The 17,358-nt window shown below is 33.4% G+C and overlaps 1 protein-coding gene across 1 annotated transcript; it reads right to left on the bottom strand.

The window, feature by feature from the left end:
• Window positions 1–6,103: 6,103 nt before the first annotated feature.
• Window positions 6,104–16,848, bottom strand: LUM (lumican). The gene is made up of 3 exons (XM_068668076.1): window positions 16,690–16,848; window positions 12,693–13,589; window positions 6,104–7,160 (listed from the first exon to the last, which is right to left on the bottom strand). The coding sequence occupies exons 2-3, from the start codon at window positions 13,567–13,569 to the stop codon at window positions 7,006–7,008; spliced, it is 1,032 nt and encodes a 343-aa protein (XP_068524177.1). The 5' UTR covers window positions 13,570–13,589; window positions 16,690–16,848; the 3' UTR covers window positions 6,104–7,005.
• Window positions 16,849–17,358: the final 510 nt, after the last annotated feature.

Raw genomic sequence — 17,358 nt, forward strand, 5'->3', positions numbered from 1 at the left:
CAAAGTGTCTTTATAATTTTTTTGGAATGTATTCTCTAGTCAGGCTGATCAGATAACACTGCTCTCTTGCACAACTTATCTCATGCTAGGAGACACCAAAAATGTTCTTTTGCACAGCATAACTGTCCATACAGTTAAATCTAACAGCCCATTTTCTTTGCATATCCAAAGGCTACCTGACAACTGTGCCAATCTCCGTGGCTGTGCTACTAAGTGATACAAGAACTGTTAGAGCTACAGTGGAAATGATACAAGGAGCTGCAACTTCCATACTAACAGCTCCTGAAACAGAAGCTGTCTAGGTCAGTAATATTGTAGTATAGTAGTGTCTTTCTCTGATGAGTGCTGGCATAACAACTGCTGCAAGGAGCCCATATATCTATTAAGAAAATATATGATTAAAGGAAAGTTGTGCTACCTTGCAGGCAATGAGACTGTCCTCAGAGATGCAGCTAGCAAGCAGCTCCTCAAGGGATATTCTTAAGAGATATAAGATATGTGAGTTTTTGCACATCTAATGAATGATAGAAGCCTAAAGTTAGCCAATGTCATATCATTTTAAGGAGGTGGTTATGTTTTCTGGAAAAAAAAAAAAAAAAGTAATAAAAAAAATAGTGCTGCCATTCTCATTGTTTTCCTAGACATTACTGCTTTCCCTCATAAAAATTCGTGCCTGTCTCTTGGGAACAAAAAAGACTAACAGAGTCTGAGTATGAAAAAATATTTGATTTTTCCAACCTCCATTGCAGAGATTCTATAGTAGGTAGTTTTCTGCAACAATAAAAACATGGCCTATATGATAACCAGAATAATCTATGTTTGCTTAAGCTCTTATGACTAAATATGACAGAAGGCACAGGCAGCATTCATAAACCATTTTAAGTCATGTGGATTTTTTTTTTTATTAACAGCTAAAAGTATTATTAGTGTTGTCTTAGTGATGAATTTAGACACTCATTAAAACATTGTTGATGATTGTTTTCTTGGAGAAAATAAAAAACTCTGTGATCTGTATAATTTTCCTTGTGCAATGAGTATGATTTGCCTTCTTTTGCCAGAAGAACAGTATAACTTTTCTTTAAATAAAGCTTTTAAATAAAGCTTCCTCTCTTGTTTATATATCTACATCTGTCTGGACATGTAGACAAAGGCATGTAAATACCAGCCAAAAAATATATATATATATATGTATACATATATATGTTTAAAAAAACAAACAAACAAACATACAAAAAAAAAAAAAAAAAAAAAAAAAAAACCTTGAACTTGCTCAAGTTGGGCAATTTTGGAAGGTCCTTTTCCCTCAGAGAGAAATCTGTCTTTTGGTTGCAGCACGTAGACATATGGGCAAAATTGTTTCCTGTCACAGCCCATAACAGAAAACTGTTTTCCTTTCCATAATAAAATGCCCCAGGCATCCAATCTGACATTCCTTCATTCAAGGTGAATGCCCTGAAGCACAGATTTAGCTCATCTTTTCTTCCCTTGTGTCAGCTAGTATTCAACTATTCACATTAAGTAGAAAAGCTTTAAGAAAGATTTATCCATGAAATTCATATAGTTTCTTGATTAAGTTATTTTCTTACAATAGAGAGTCTTTTTATCCAAAATCTAAATATGCAAAAAAAGTGAGAACCAAAATGTCACAGAATCACGGAATGATTGAGGTTGGAAGGGACCTCTGGAGATCATCTAGTCCAACCTCCCTTCTCAAAGGGGGTTCCCTAGAGTACATTGCCTAGGATTTTGTCTAGATAACTTTTGAGTATTTCCAGAGAAGGAGACTCCACATCCTCTCCGTGCAACTTGTGCCACTGCTCTGTCACCCTCACAATAAAGAGGTTTTTCCTTTTGTTCAGATGGAATGTCTCCCATGAGCACTTTGCCCATTGGGGCGGTAGCCCTTAAGACTCACAACATTATTTTGTATATATATCTAAGCATTTTTGACAGTGCAGTCCCACATGTAAGAGTTAGATAGTCTGGATCCCTGACTTCACTGCTAGTACTCAGTAGTTCACAAGTGTCAGAATGGAAACAGATTTGTACAAGCCAAATGTAGGCATCTGGGTATCAAATGAAAGTTTCCACAGTTCTAACCTATGGAATATATATCCAAATGTTAGCTGAGTTATGATTTTGCAAGTATCAGGGGAGTCTGAATTATAGACTGGAATGCGAAATGATAAATTTTCCACATGAATTTAAAACAAAACTCTTCAACTGTAGTGATGATTCTTAAAATTGATATTTTTTCTCTATTATTTACCATCATTCTTGGAATCACATATTCTTGTACAATATGAATATGTTTGAAGGAAACTCTGGAGGTCATTTAGTTCCACCTCATCTTCAAAGCTCAGGGCAATGCCAACACAGGTTATGAAAACCTCCAAGGACAGAGAGTCCACAGCCTTCCCAGGCAACCCATGTCAGTGTTTATACGCTCATTTTGAAGCAGTTGTTCATCTGTCCAGCCTGAATTTCTGTTTTTGAAATTTTTCCTTTGCATTCTTGTCCTTTGTGCACCCCTGAATCTGGTTCATTGTTCTACAGTGTTTTTTTGCCAGTGGAAGACTGAAATAGATTCTTGGTCTGAGGTATATAGTATATTCATGGATACAAAGGGAAGTGAACTCACATTGCTTAGAAAAAAAAGTAGACTGAGGGACATTCTTACAGGCACTTTCTGTCTTTGTGGCTCTCTACTGGAATTTTATTTATTTATTTATTTATTTTTACAACCTCACAGCTCCTAGCCTCTTCACTGGATGTTTATTGCAGTTGTAGGTACAAAAATTAAAGCTGCCTTTCTTAAAGATGTTTTACTTTCTTGTCCCCATTTTTCAAAATAATTTAGTTTATGCTGAACAGACACTTATTTAATCCCCTTTTGGTAAAACTGAGGGTTTTCTGGTAGACCATACATACCTGTAGAAATGTACACAAAGTTATAACACCTTGAGAGAACGTAAAGAAGTCACAATAACCACAAGCAGTCAGATAGATTTGATTCCTTCTGCCAAGTGTATTGGGATATTTCCAAATAAAATTACATTTATTGTCAAACTACTGTGCTACCTAGAATAAATGTTTCCAATAGACATTTTGTTCCCTAGCCTAAAATTTGTTCCTTCACTCCGTCTCTTTGTGACAGAGACAACTCTCACCTCTCCCAGATTCAAAATGGGAACCAAATTCACAGCCTAGGTCTAAAGACAACTTTTGCACTTGAACGCCTGTTTTTTCTGACCTATGATTCTTCTTTTTAGATTGCCTGTTTTTTTTTTTTTTTTAATAAATTCAAAAAAAAAAAAGAAAGAAAATGTTAATATCATTTTTATGAGTTTCTCAGTCACTAAATTCATACTTATACTAGGAATTGAGATGAGTCCAGCAATAGTAAAATTCAATTACAAAAATGTTATTATGTCATAACTATAAAACTGTAAAAGTAACAATTTATAATGGAAATATTACCACCATCTCAGTTATTGCCATAATTGGTATTATAAATAATGTTGTTTCTTTTTCTTTTATTTATTTTTTTATTTTCTGCAAAACAACTTTCATCTGCTCTTTCTAATTTAGAAATACCTGGATAGCTACAGGAATTCATGTGCACTGTGGTCATTAAGGCAGTTATTTTCAGGAAACATGATAGGCCCTTTAGGGTAATTTTTATATAGAAGGTCTGTACAATTATGAAGTTTCTGATCTTCTTATATTGAAGATAACAGGGAGGCTTCACTGGTTTTCATGATTTCATAGAATCATAAAATATCCCAAATTGGAAGAGATCCACAAGGATCATTGAGTCCAACTCCTGGCTCCACAAAGGGCCACCTAAAAATTAAACCATATATCTGAGAACATTTCCCAATGCCTATTTGTAGTCCTAAAAAGAGTTTAGTTCAGGCTAATTTACAGACTTCATTATCTCCATACTACTGCAGCTGTGTTATTATCCATTAATGTCTGCTTACTTTTAAGTTAGATTTGCTCCTGTACATACATGTATTTCATAATATGACCAAGGTTAGGAGAGAACAAGGGTGTATGCAACACGTTTTTCTGTATCCAGGGTGCTGAAGCCTGTATAACCAAGCTCCATCAACTTACCTTCCAGAAAGAGCAGAAATTGCAAGTTATAGTGACTCAATTTCTAAGCCTCTAGCTCTATTAAGGATTACTGAACACCTATATTTCTGTCCAGTGCCTACAAAACTATTTATGTAATTTTCATAAAATGAGAACTAAAATATACTGATGCACCTTAGTATAAGGTACATAATATATATCATTGTATATCTGCTTCTCCTAGACATAGGGACTGGGAATTTAAACAATCTTCATAGTGATTAAAATGACCACTTAATGCAAAAGTATGCTATTGTGGTTTACAATATAAGAGCAAAGAGATACAGGATATAATGTCCCCTTTCTCCTTTAGTGGAGGGACATCATGTTCTGTATTTTTATTAGTTTTTTAGGGAATTTCCAAATCATAGGAAAGAGCTATTCAACACAAAACAGTGCTGCCAAATACTATTTTCTCTTAATTGTCCAAGTGCTTATTGCAAGATAAAGGTTTCCCAGTTTCTGAGGAAGCTCACTGGTATCATTTGATAATTTGATATTTTGTCAGTGAGCTTCACTTTCTTGTGTCCCTTGAATAAAAGACCTTGTGAACATCAGTGGATGTTTTATATGTAACAACTGGCTATGCAGAAAGTACCCTCAGTAAGAGGTTTTAATCTGTCTTGAGGTGAACTGTTTTCAGTCTCACTGCTCACAGTTTCATTTTGCACAAAGAAAAATTACTCACTGAAAAAAAAAATGAAAAGATTTTTTTCTGTCCTGTTTGCTAGATCACAGCTGAGTGGCAATATATTTCAGTATTGGTTTGTGCTGCAGAAGTCCTAGTGTTCAGTGTTTTCTGTGAAAAAGACATCTGGGTTAAAAAATCTATGGAAGTGGTTGAATAATTTTCCCATAACCTTCTCTACTTGTTAATTCTTTAATATTTTTTTGGCACTCACAGAATCACAGAATCACAGAATCACAGAATCACAGAATTTCTAGGTTGGAAGAGACCTCAAGATCATCGAGTCCAACCTCTAACCTAACACTAACAGTCCCCACTAAACCATATCCCTAAGCTCTACATCTAAACGTCTTTTGAAGACTTCCAGGGATGGTGACTCCACCACCTCCCTGGGCAGCCTGTTCCAGTGCCTAACAACCCTTTCAGTAAAGAAGTTCTTCCTAACATCTAACCTAAAACTCCCCTGGCGAAGAACTCCTTTCTCTTCTCATTTTACAATTCCTAGGTTCTGTTCCATAATGATCTCCATTCTTATGTTTTACAAAACTCCCAGATTTAGACTTCATTCTTCATTCAGCTTTAGACTTTTATGAAAATTCTAGCTTACTTGAAGCAAAGGTTATTTTCAATCCTTCCTGTATGTGCACATAAAAGTAATAACACTTTTGAATTCCGAATGACAAAAATAAGTAGGGAAATGTCTCCTGCACCTCAATTTTTTTTTATTAATTTTAGGGTTCCTTGGGATTACATATTGATTCTGAACACTTGCAACTGGCAAGGTGCTGACTAAGGTGTCTTGTTGTTTGAGATTTTTTGTTATTTTCTTTATTTTATTTGATTGCATTTTTTCCAGAGGTGATATTTTCTCTTTTTGCTATGGAAACTGTAAGTTTCTGTTTGAGTGCTTAATAGCCTAGTACTTGGAGGGGAAGGAGTACCTCTGGGATTATCTGTGTTTGCAAACAAACTATTTATAATTCTCATCTACATTTATTTTAACGTGTGTTCCAGAATGCTGACAATATTTGGACTATTCATTCCCAGGTAGAATATACTACTGTTTCTCTATTGTGAATAGCTATGTTTACCTTTTACTTATTTTCTGCAGTTTCTGAGAGATTTTATTGTTCTTTTGACAACATTGATGAATTAATTCACACTGTTGCATGGTTCTGTGACTCCCATACTGCAAACTCCATAAGACATTGGCTTAATGACCAACACAAGTACAGTGTTAAACTATATCTTTACAAACATATTGAAACTTGAAAGTAGAGAAAACAGTTTATTTAATCTTACAATAAATTTTGCAAAATAGAATAGCTTAGATTATCATACTTTAACCTTTTTTTTTTTTTTTTTTTAATTTATAAAAGACTGAAACACAGTTGACAATGATATTGGCACAGAAATACTATTTGCTATATTTTATTTTCTACAATTTTGGATAATATTAGCATGCAAGTAATTGAATAAAAATACCTGTATATATGACTTATTTTGAAATAAGAATTTTACCAGCAATAGATTAAAATCTTGCCATGAAAATTTAGATGAAACATGACAAAAAAAAATAAAATAAAATAAACAATTTTTAACCTGAAAAAATATTCATCCTGTTATCTTTTACATATTCCATTAATAGTATATTGTAATGGTCTCTGAAAGATATTTTCATATATTTTAAACTGTTTTTATATTGTTAAATCATTTGTTTTCCCTTGAGATTGGTAATATGAGCAAGGCATGAATAATTAAGAATGCTGGATTGCTTGCAGGAGAATCTTCTATTTACACAGGCTAGCCCATACTGCTCAACGCTCTGATGAAGCCCATCTGACTATGTAGTTATGTCTGATACCAGATGGCACATACTGCATGCATGGATGTAGATTTCTATGAGGCCAAATGTTTTCCTTCAATTTAACTAACCAGATGAAGGCATATTTTACACCACATCTGGTCAGTCTTGTGCTTCCTAAATACAAGCATTTGTAAAAGTATGCACACATTTCTTTACTGTTGTCTTAGTGTTGCATGCTAAATATTAACAAAGAGAATGGTTAATATGCAGACTGATATTTTTTAAGGCATATTTTAATTTTAAAGAGCTATCTTGATGTAATTCATGTAATAATGACCACCTAGAAGGGAATCTAAGATTCTGAGGCATCTCACTCCAGTGAGATCTCAGCAGCCACCCGAAGGCAGTTGTACATCTCCTGTGGCAGGTCAGCCCGAGTGAGATTGTTTCCATCCAGGCGCAAATGTGTGATCTTGGAATAGGTCAATGGTCCAACAACCTTACAGAAACTGCTCAGTGGGAACTCTGAAACAAAGGGGACACGAGTAAGAGAAAGCACAAATAATTAAGACAAATGAGATAAAAATATTATTTTTCTGCCTTTTCTTTTTATCTTAGAAATTGGGAGTTCTATATTTTATTTTATTTTATTTTATTTCAATATTTTGTGTGTCTCTGCTTATATCATTCTACTTGGGCTTACTGGGACTTCAGGGGGTTTTGTTAGAGAGCTTCTTCACATTAATTGTGAGAAGTTCAGAATTTAAAGATTGGGTATTTCAAGTGCTGTGTGCTTCCAGCATCTATTTAATTTTTAAGTCTTCAGATTTTATTTAGAGGCTCAATTTGGCATTTAAAAAAAAAAAAGGAAAGAAAGAAAAGAAAGAAATGTCAAGGCAAGGAAGAAGGAAGGAAGGAAGGAAGGAAGGAAGGAAGGAAGGAAGGAAGGAAGGAAGGAAGGAAGGAAGGAAGGAAGGAAGGAAGAAGGAAGGAAGGAAGGAAAAAGAGAGAGGGGGGGAGAGAAAGAAAGAAAGAAAGAAAGAAAGAAAGAAAGAAAGAAAGAAAGAAAGAAAGAAAGAAAGAAAGAAAGAAAGAAAGAAAGAAAGAAAGAAAGAAAGAAAGAATAAGAAGGAAAGAAGGGATAAGTTTATGGAAAAGTTGTACATAATATAATCTTATTCATATGAAGAGGCAGTCCCCTGAGTATGTTTGTAAAATATTATTTTTGGAATGTTTCATTTTAATTTACTAGTTTTAAAATGAAATTTGGGCTGGGGACATTTAAATCGTATAACTGAACCTTTCCAGAAAAGCAGGACTGCAAGGTAAGTATAAAAGTAAAAAAAAAAAAAAAAAAAAAAAAAGTAAAAATATTTATATTTATTGCAGTTCACATATCATGCCATGTATAGCTTCCATCCAATTGAAATATGGCAGGCTATGAGTGGAAATTGTATGTTATGAGCAGTATTAACTGTAAGCAGAAAAAAAATGCATGAAACAGAAATTCTGTGCTCGGTATACATAAGTTCATATCCATGAATTGTATACCTCAGTCATTCAGAAAAGATTTGTCCTCAGGAGAGAATCTCCTGATTACCTTAATGTCCACTGTATACCACATTGTGTAACTCTGCAAACATAGTTTTTCATTCTTCTCTGAGTTCCCTTTGATTCAGACACTGTCACCACTCAAGAACCAATCTGAGAGACTTGATCTTCTTAAGTTTTTTGTCAGTGATTAAACGTTATTAAATGCTTTTGTGGTACAGAGGATCAGCTCTCATAATTTCTGAGAAATCAAGGTAGGATTCTCAAAATCAAAAACGCTTTTGACTACAGGTCATAGGTCATTCATGGGTTTTTGAAAATACCACATTATATATCCTTTCTGCATGACTATTTACCTCATTTAAGAAAACAAGATGACCTACATTCAGTTGTAGTACTAATGGAAGAGGAAGTGGATATCTTTGATATCTCTACTTTAACCTCAATTGGATTTTTCCAGAACTGACATTACAATAATCTTGTATACTTGATGAAATATTTATTGTGTAAACTAGGTATAAGTGTACACCCATCTCTAAAGGCAGATCTTTAAAGAATGACAGTGTAGTTAATTTGTTAGAGACAGAGAGATGATGTCAAAGAAAGGGTAAATATTTGCATATCTTTCACAAAGTAAGGAATATTATGTGGAGATTGAGGAAATGTATTTCACGTGTTAGATCTTGATCACCAAGAGTTTTTAGACTAAACAAAAACAACAAAAACAAAATTCCTTGATTTTTGAATATTTTACAACCTTGTTCTGAAAGGGTGAAATAAAAAAGGCATTCTTAATGGAACAAGTATCGGGCAGTCCAGATTGGAATATTGTACAATATTAAACTTGTAGACCAATTCTAATACTTTACCAGTTAATGTACCCACTGAAGTGAACTAATGATTCTCATGAGATAGGGTCACGCAATCTAAGAAAAAGTTACAAGATTGGATCTGTGTAGATTTTGTTGTATGAAAAGAAGTTTGCTTGGCCTACAGCCTCAACCATTTATTATCTAGGCCAAGGTCTCTGGAGATTGTTTGGGTAAAATTTGTAAATTGGTAAATAAACATGAATTTTAATATATATGTTTTTCGTTTTCTAGTCTTTAATGGAAAATAAAATGACACAGTAAATATAATTTTATTGAAGACCATATATATATATAAGTTTTCAAAATTTACTTCTTTGTTTACCATATTGTTACTTTTGAGCACAAGTTCATATGTAAATGTTGTGCACGTAAGCAAGTTTATTAGTGTTACCAAAATACCCAGCTGTGCAGATCGTTTATGAGATTGAGACAACTTTGCAAGTAGATTCAGATTTAGTCTTCACAGAAGTCAAAGGAACTCTGTCATGGACTTCAGTGATATTTGGTTCCATTTCTTGGTGTAAAGTGCATGTATTTGGGAATTAATTTATTATGCAGTTCATATAATTGTCATTTGTAAGAAGCATATTAAAAATATCTGTTTTCTAATTGTATCTATATTAGCAGAAAATTAGATAAGTGTTTCTTGGAAGTGCACCCAATGTGTTCTATATGTTCTGTATGGAAACTGCAACCTGTGAAGCTGAAGCACATAAGACATTACTAGTTTACTTCCTCCTTTATTGAAGTGATTCATGTTTCAGATGTTCCTGTTCAAATATCTTTCTGATTAAATAGTATTAAGGTTTAGAGGTAAAGAACATTGAATTCTGCTATTAGTATGACATTCATGTTTTCCCTACTCAGAATTTCTGCATGAGTCAGACAAAGAGATAGTTACAAGGATTGGGTAAAAATTGGATTTCCACCTGAACAGTTATTTTCTCACTAAATGTGTCTGTTCCCAGGAGAAATTCTGTTGTTTTAACAATATTTAAATAAGAAATATCTAAAGAGAGAGAAAAAATATAAAAAAGTCAGGAGAATGTTTTGCCCTCTGCTCTCGGATACCCATAGAGAAAAATAGGACCATAGAAATATTTAAGTTTTTTAGACAGAATTTATTTTGACTATATGCTAGGCAAGAGTATATCCCTTGCACATCAGGACTACAAGCAGCCTTAAGCTGAAGAAGATTAATAGTGTTAAGATTTTTTGTTCAGGTGTGCAATACAGCAGAAAAGATTAATGGGATCAGCTGTCCTAGTCACCTTTGCTGGTCTGTGGTCCCATAGTAATTGTATCTGAGTCATTACTGTACAAGCCACTGTAAAAAAAACATTTTGGTATTGCTAAAGTATTTCAGATAAAATACCACGAAGTATCTCTCCAACTAACTGTGTTTATAGTAATTAAAATTATGGTACAGCTACTGATCCAGCAGAATATTTTGTCTACTGACTGTCCCTTTGAACATTTTCAAGTTTCCCCTTGTAATACTCTATTCATATGATATCTTCTTGCTAGGAATTCATGTGGAAGCCACTGTTTCCTTAATCCTTCATAAGTAAAATATGGAGAAGTCCATCTGTGGACCCTCTTCACTGATCCTCATTGATTTCTATAACTACAGAGTGTATTTTTGCCTTGAGCAATCTACATATATAATAATAAATATTACAAATATGTATTTAATCCCAATGCAATCCTAAGGCATGGGAGTAAACCAATGTTGTCATTAATCAGGAAACTCCACCCTGAAATTATTTAAAAAGACATACTAAAAAAGAAGATTCAATCTTATCCATTCTGAGTTTGAGGTATGAAGAGAGCAAAGGCACTGGTCTTATGTTCGCTTGGAGATCCAACTAGCACATAACATTACACTTCATTACATCATTACACTTAAACGGAAAAGCTGAGCAAAACCTAGCACATAAATAGTATCTCCTTAAAAAGAAATGATTATTGCTTGTCCCACGTTGATTATTAGCATATTAGGGAACACAATATCTTTTCTGTGAAATTAGATAGTCAAGGAAATCTATTATGAAAATCTGCTACATTTCTTTTTCAGGCAAAAGAGTAAATCAGAGCTCTCTTGCATTATTCCATATGGTAGCAATGAAAGTGCAGCAGTAGCCTGTCCTGCTCCTTACACTCACCCTCTCCTGCTGACTAGCATTTTGGAAATACAGCTTTCATTGAAAAGTATATTGCTGTCACAGTTGTTTAGAAGTCCTTGGAAACATGAATGGAAAACAAAGTTGGTACCTGGGTATCTTGCAGAAGGCTCAGAAAAGCCATTCTAATCAGTTAAAATTGCCTCATTTATCTTAGGATAAATTAAATATCAACAGCTCTTTTAGGAAAGAGAGTGTCTGACAGAGTTCTACAGGTTGCTGTATGTAGTACCTCATGTGGGAAGCATTAATTCATTTTTTTTCCCTCTTCAAAACAAGGAAATGAAAGGAAATGAGATACAGGGGAAAAAAAAATCATAATATTGAGGAACATGTGAAACAATAAATAACAAACAAAAGGTCTTGCCTTCTCCCTGGTAAGATCTCCATTAAAATATTTTGCTGCAAAGGCTAAGTCTGTATTGAGTAAGGAAAAAAATGTTTCTTAGCTAACTGGTATCCTAGACCCCTGATGGATACAGATCAGAAGATGAGGATTTTATGGTTTATAGTTTATGCTAGCTAGCAGGATGATGTAAGTCTTCCAGCAGAAATGCTGTATTGACCTTACTACCTCTACATGAGAGGCCACTGCTGACAGAGATCCAGCTGGAGAGCTTCTAACATGAAGGTGGGGTTGGCCCAGCTTTATAGTATCTCCTTTCCATCCTAGGATTAGGAAAGCCTTCTAAAAGCTCTGTCTCAGTAGAAACCTCGTACAAGGTGTGGCTGTTATTGATTTTAGAAAGAACTGTTTTAAAATCATGTTTGAATGGAGACAAACTTGACACCTAATCATCTGATGCGGAAAATGAGAATTAAAAACAGAAAACAGGATGAGGATCTGCTAGGTGGAAGGGCAGGAAATGGGAGAAAAAAAAAAAAAGATATATATATATGTATGTATGTATGTATGTATGTATGTATATAAGCTTTTTCATTGTCTTTTTCATTATGCCTTGTGCCTAGTATCACAAGTGTTTATACTAGTATTTATTGTACTCTTGTTTTCTCCTCTCCTCCAGCACTTTCACTGACACTCTTCTGAAAGGTTGCACATACTGTAGTTTGATTCTCAGCTATCTTTTTTTGACTTACAAATTATGACTATCCTTCACACTGATTAAACTTTTCCCAGAGTTTTGTTTGTTTGTTTATTTTCTAAATTGTATATGTGCACTCCATTGATTTTGATAGAGGTGCTTCAGTGTACCTGAGATGAGTATTTAGCAAATAATAACCATATATGTATGAAAATAGAATATTGTATCTTTAAGATTAATTTGCATAGCTAAATGTCTGTCTTTTAATATCAATGCAAGCAACAGTAAGAAAAATGATAGTCAGTACCATTTATTTAAACTGGTTGAACTACACTTCCAGATACTTGCATCAACCATTAGTGTCTAGGTAGTGGTAAACAGAAATGAAAATATGCAAATTTAACTCACTGTTAATTTTGTTGACTTGGAGGTAGAAGTTTTCAAGATTCTCACTGACAGTTGGAATGCTCTTCAGCTGATTGAAGGAGAGATCCAACTCAACCAGTGATGTGATATTGAAGACGTTGCCTGGTATTCCAGAATCTGTTAATTTATTGTGGGATAAACGTAAATATTGCAGGGTTTTAAAACCTTGGAAATACTCATCAGGAATGTTGGAGATCTGGTTATTGTCAAAATACAGCATAAGCAAGGAGTGAGGCAGTCCTGTTGGTAGCTTTGTGAGTCGATTGAAGCTTAAGTCAAGATACAAAAGTGAATTCAGTCCTTTAAATGCCCCAGAAATAGAATCTGCTTTCAGCTGGTTGTTCTGGAGGTGAATGACAGTCAGATTTGCCAGCCCCTCAAGTGCACCGGGATTAACTTTTGTGATCTTGTTGTGACTTAATTGCAGGTCATCCAGAGTTTTTGGGAGTGGTCCAACAGCTTCAGTCAAATTGTTGTAATTAATGTGAAGTTTCTTCAGATGCTTTAGTTTAGAGAAGACTCTTCCCTTAATTTTTGAATTTTCCAAATGGTTGTGATCTAGGATAAGCCATTGTAGGTCTGTTACATTATCAAATGTATTTTCTTCAATGCCCTCAATCATATTGTTTCGAAGATAAAGGTATTTTATTCCACTTGGTACAATTGGAATGGTTTTCAGTTTAAGATTGTCACAATACATTGCAGTAGGGTAGCTTAAAGGACAATTACATTCTGGGGCACAAACTGCTGAGGATGGCCCAAAAGGATCATAACCATAATCATCTGCAGGACCATAGTCATACTGGCAAAAAATGCCACTAATCAATACCAGAAAAATGTGCAGTGAGTTTAAAGTCATCTTTTCAATGTGTCTTGTCCCTGTGTAGTGAAGGGGGATAAAAAAGTTACAATTCTGTTTTGTTTTTTTTTGTTGTTTTTTTGTTTTTTTTTTTAATCAATATTTGAAATTTTAGCACACAAAGACTATGATTCAAAGCTAATCAATTCAGGCTTCCCATATAAAGATATTAAATAATAAAAATGTATTCCTTTGTTAGTAATGCACAGTTGCTATTACAAACTTACAGTCCCTGTTTTGTTATAAACTTCCTTTGTAGTGTGAAACTGCAGGTTATTCTGCTGTTGCAAATAACACATTTTTAAAGTCATACTGCTGCCATTCATCAAGTTACAATAAGGATGATAATGTCCAAGTTTTCTAAACTTGGCACAGAAGAGTTTCCAATTTTGCTGAAGGCCATGTTCAGAGATAGTTTTTCCATGTAAATTCTATCAAGCTTTCATTGCTATTACTAATATGTTAGAATTCCTCATGTTTAAATAACATATGATGTTTTCAATTAAGTTCAAAAAGGTCAGGAAAGTTACAAACTGAGAGGGATGGTCTACTATATAATTTGTTGTTAAATTCCAGTAGCTTGAAATATTTTATTCTCCCATTTCCTCTAAAGAAAGGTAGGAAGTTCCACCAAGTTTCATATTCAGATAAACAAACTCATAGAAACATAGTGCATGTTCTCCTGGACCTGTCAACCAGTACTACATATAGTACTACATATGGTGCATGAGTATAATCTCTCTGTCTAACAGGGGTCTACAGTGGATCTGAAATGACTGCACTTCAGATAGTGCAAGTGTCCTTGCAAAGTCAATATATAACAATGAATGTGATAATTACATTGTGTTACCATTCTAAATAAATCAGTCAATAAAGTACTTGCTTTGCATAGTTGGCCTTCTAGATCACATATAGCTAAAGGATGTTTTAGTGTCTTTGGGTATTTTATTGTGATACAATATGAGTGATCTCACCTTACATTTTAAAGGCATACTTCATAAGATATTAATTTATTATTATATCACAATCTTCATAGATTAATATCTTGATAATATTTCTTGCTACCTACATGGATTCTGTGTTGTAAAGTCAGTGAACTAACTTTGATTTTCACTGGTGAAAGTGTACTCAACTACTGTTTAAAGAGTGAGACAATTAAGAAAATCCTTAGTAAAATCATGCTCTCAAGTAATTTGAGACAGCACGTACAGCCTTTAAACTGACCACTATGCATTGATCTCACATCTAGGCAGTCTTCCAGAAAAGTCAGCGTTGCTATTGGCACTGTTTCATGTAACACAGAATACCTAAAGTTGAAATGCAGGGTCATTGCTAGAAAGTCTTTAACTAAATTGGCTTGCTTTTATTAACTTGATAAAATCCACATAACCACTCAACTAAAGTAACTCTAAGCAGGGCCTATTGATCTGGTGCAGAAAAAGGATTTTTTTTTTTTTTTTTAAATTTGGTCAACCATCCCAAAAGCCCCTCTGCTGGATATTAAGCTGGAGATTAAGTCTTCTGGATGAATAGGAGTATTGCATATCTTTTTCCATGGTGTTGGTTTCATCACATTTACCTAATTACAAAGTATTGCATAGAGAATCAATCAAATGTGATTTGTCAGTGTAATTTTCTTTGTTCTTTAATACTGCATGGGAACATGAAAACTTGATCTTCAGTCCCCTGCTGGTATAAGTAAGTACAGCTCCTCTGAAAGAAAAATTACATTGACAAAATTCACCTCAAAATCTGGTCATATTTAAGTACTAAACATTAAGGACAGGAGACTAACTGCTTCTGTTCTCAAAATATAAAATACTGTAGAGAACTTCTTGGACTACATTCTTTGGATTTACAATGACATTTTTATACGTCCTCATTATTTTATAGTCTTACTGATAAAGTAGAGTAAACTTATTTTTTTTAAATTCAAATTATATTGCTCTTGTATTTATAAATTATATTCATTATTCTTGATTTATTACTGAGGCTGACATAGTTATTTTAAAGAGTATACAATGTTTAACTGCTTCACAAAACCCTGGAAGTAATTTGGAGTTAGACAGCAATTTTTTTTGAATGATTTTATCAAAAAATTTAAAATTAAATGCCAATTCCTTATTGCAAAGCCATAAGTGTATGTGTCTGACATAAAATAGCACAATAAAGTAAATATTTAGTGTAGTTAATTTATTTTATTTATTTATTTATTTTCATTCATGGTTCTAAATGTTTCTCTGTCAGAAATGTAAGATGTAAATAGATCATGTACACATACTTGGTTGTTACACTGAACTATATGAATTCAAAAGATAACATCAGAATATGTTCTTAGATGTTTATCTTATAAATATAAGCATTCTTGAATGGATTGCTTGTGTTTGTTCTACTCAGTTATGTTGTAAAATACCTGTGAAAACATTTATGAAGTTGCTCAGGCGACATGCCAAAACATTCTAAATGACAAATCCACAAATTTGGAAAAAATGCTTACTACAGTAGAGTAGACAAACTATTTAAATTATTTTGGAACCTATACTGCCTTAGTTCTAAAGTTGTTGTGAAATAAAATAAATATAAATTTATGATCCCACTGTAATATAAAATATAAATATACCTTAATTCTGCAGCATAATGTTTTACACAATTTGCATAAGAGGTATCATTAATAAGCTTCAATAGGATATTTCAAATATGTCTTAAAATTAACTACATTATTCAAAGTATCTATGATTTTCCTCTTGTTGTTTACTTGATTAAATATTTCACTGTCTGGATGCCTTGTCTTTTTGTGAAATGAAGCAAAATGATTTAACAAACGGAGTGCTATGGAGCTATTACTAATAGACTATGAATGAATAAGTCTTTAAAAATATATTTCTACTGTACATCAATTCTTCTTTTGAAGTAAAACAAAACAGACGAAATGAGAGCAAGATTTATGCACAAAACATGTGAGGTCGTTTTAGGGAAACTAAAAAAGTAAATGTACTAAACAACTGTTGATTTGTGTTCAATTTACAAATTGGCAAACTTATCCTGACATGTTTTCACATTCATATTACAACTACATTTAAATAGCTGAACATTACAGTTAAAACATGCAGAAACACTTACCTTACTGCCTTGAAGCTGCTTTCGTTTATTCCCAGAGCAGATGCAATAAGGGACTGTATCGACCAATATATGCTGTAAACAGTGTCAGGAGGTAAAAGTCTGCCAGATCCTCTGTGTTACAGGAGGAGAAAAAAAAAAAAAAAAAAAAAAAAAGCCCTAGTCACGCTGTTCTCTGAAGCTGCTATGTCATCATGGTGATCTTGTGGTGTGGCATGTACAAAAATGCAGCTCTCTAATGAAGTGCAGGTGGATACCATATTTTGTACAAGGACAACCCATCTGCTCTTCCTGTGGGATGAGAGAATGATAAGTGTTCAGAAATCTGAAAAAGTTTAGACCACTAGCCACAGCCTTATACAAAGATTTTTTTGTATTTTAGAAGGAAAATATTTTCCTTTATAAAACAAATTTTAAACAGACTTTTGTTTCCCAACTTATTTTATACTGCTAGACATGAGTTAACAAATAGCTCTAAGACCTCAGTGCTGCTGTATTTCTTTAGCCAAGTGACTCATTCCTTTGTTTTTATTTTATTTTATTTTATTTTATTTTATTTTATTTTATTTTATTTTATTTTATTTTATTTTATTTTATTTTATTTTTGTAATATGTGCACAATAAAACATCCTTAATACAACTTTTAGCTTAAGGACTAGATTAAAAGATGTA

The sequence above is a fragment of the Anas acuta genome, chromosome 1 (assembly GCF_963932015.1).
Source record: "Anas acuta chromosome 1, bAnaAcu1.1, whole genome shotgun sequence".
Lineage (NCBI taxonomy): Eukaryota > Metazoa > Chordata > Aves > Anseriformes > Anatidae > Anas > Anas acuta.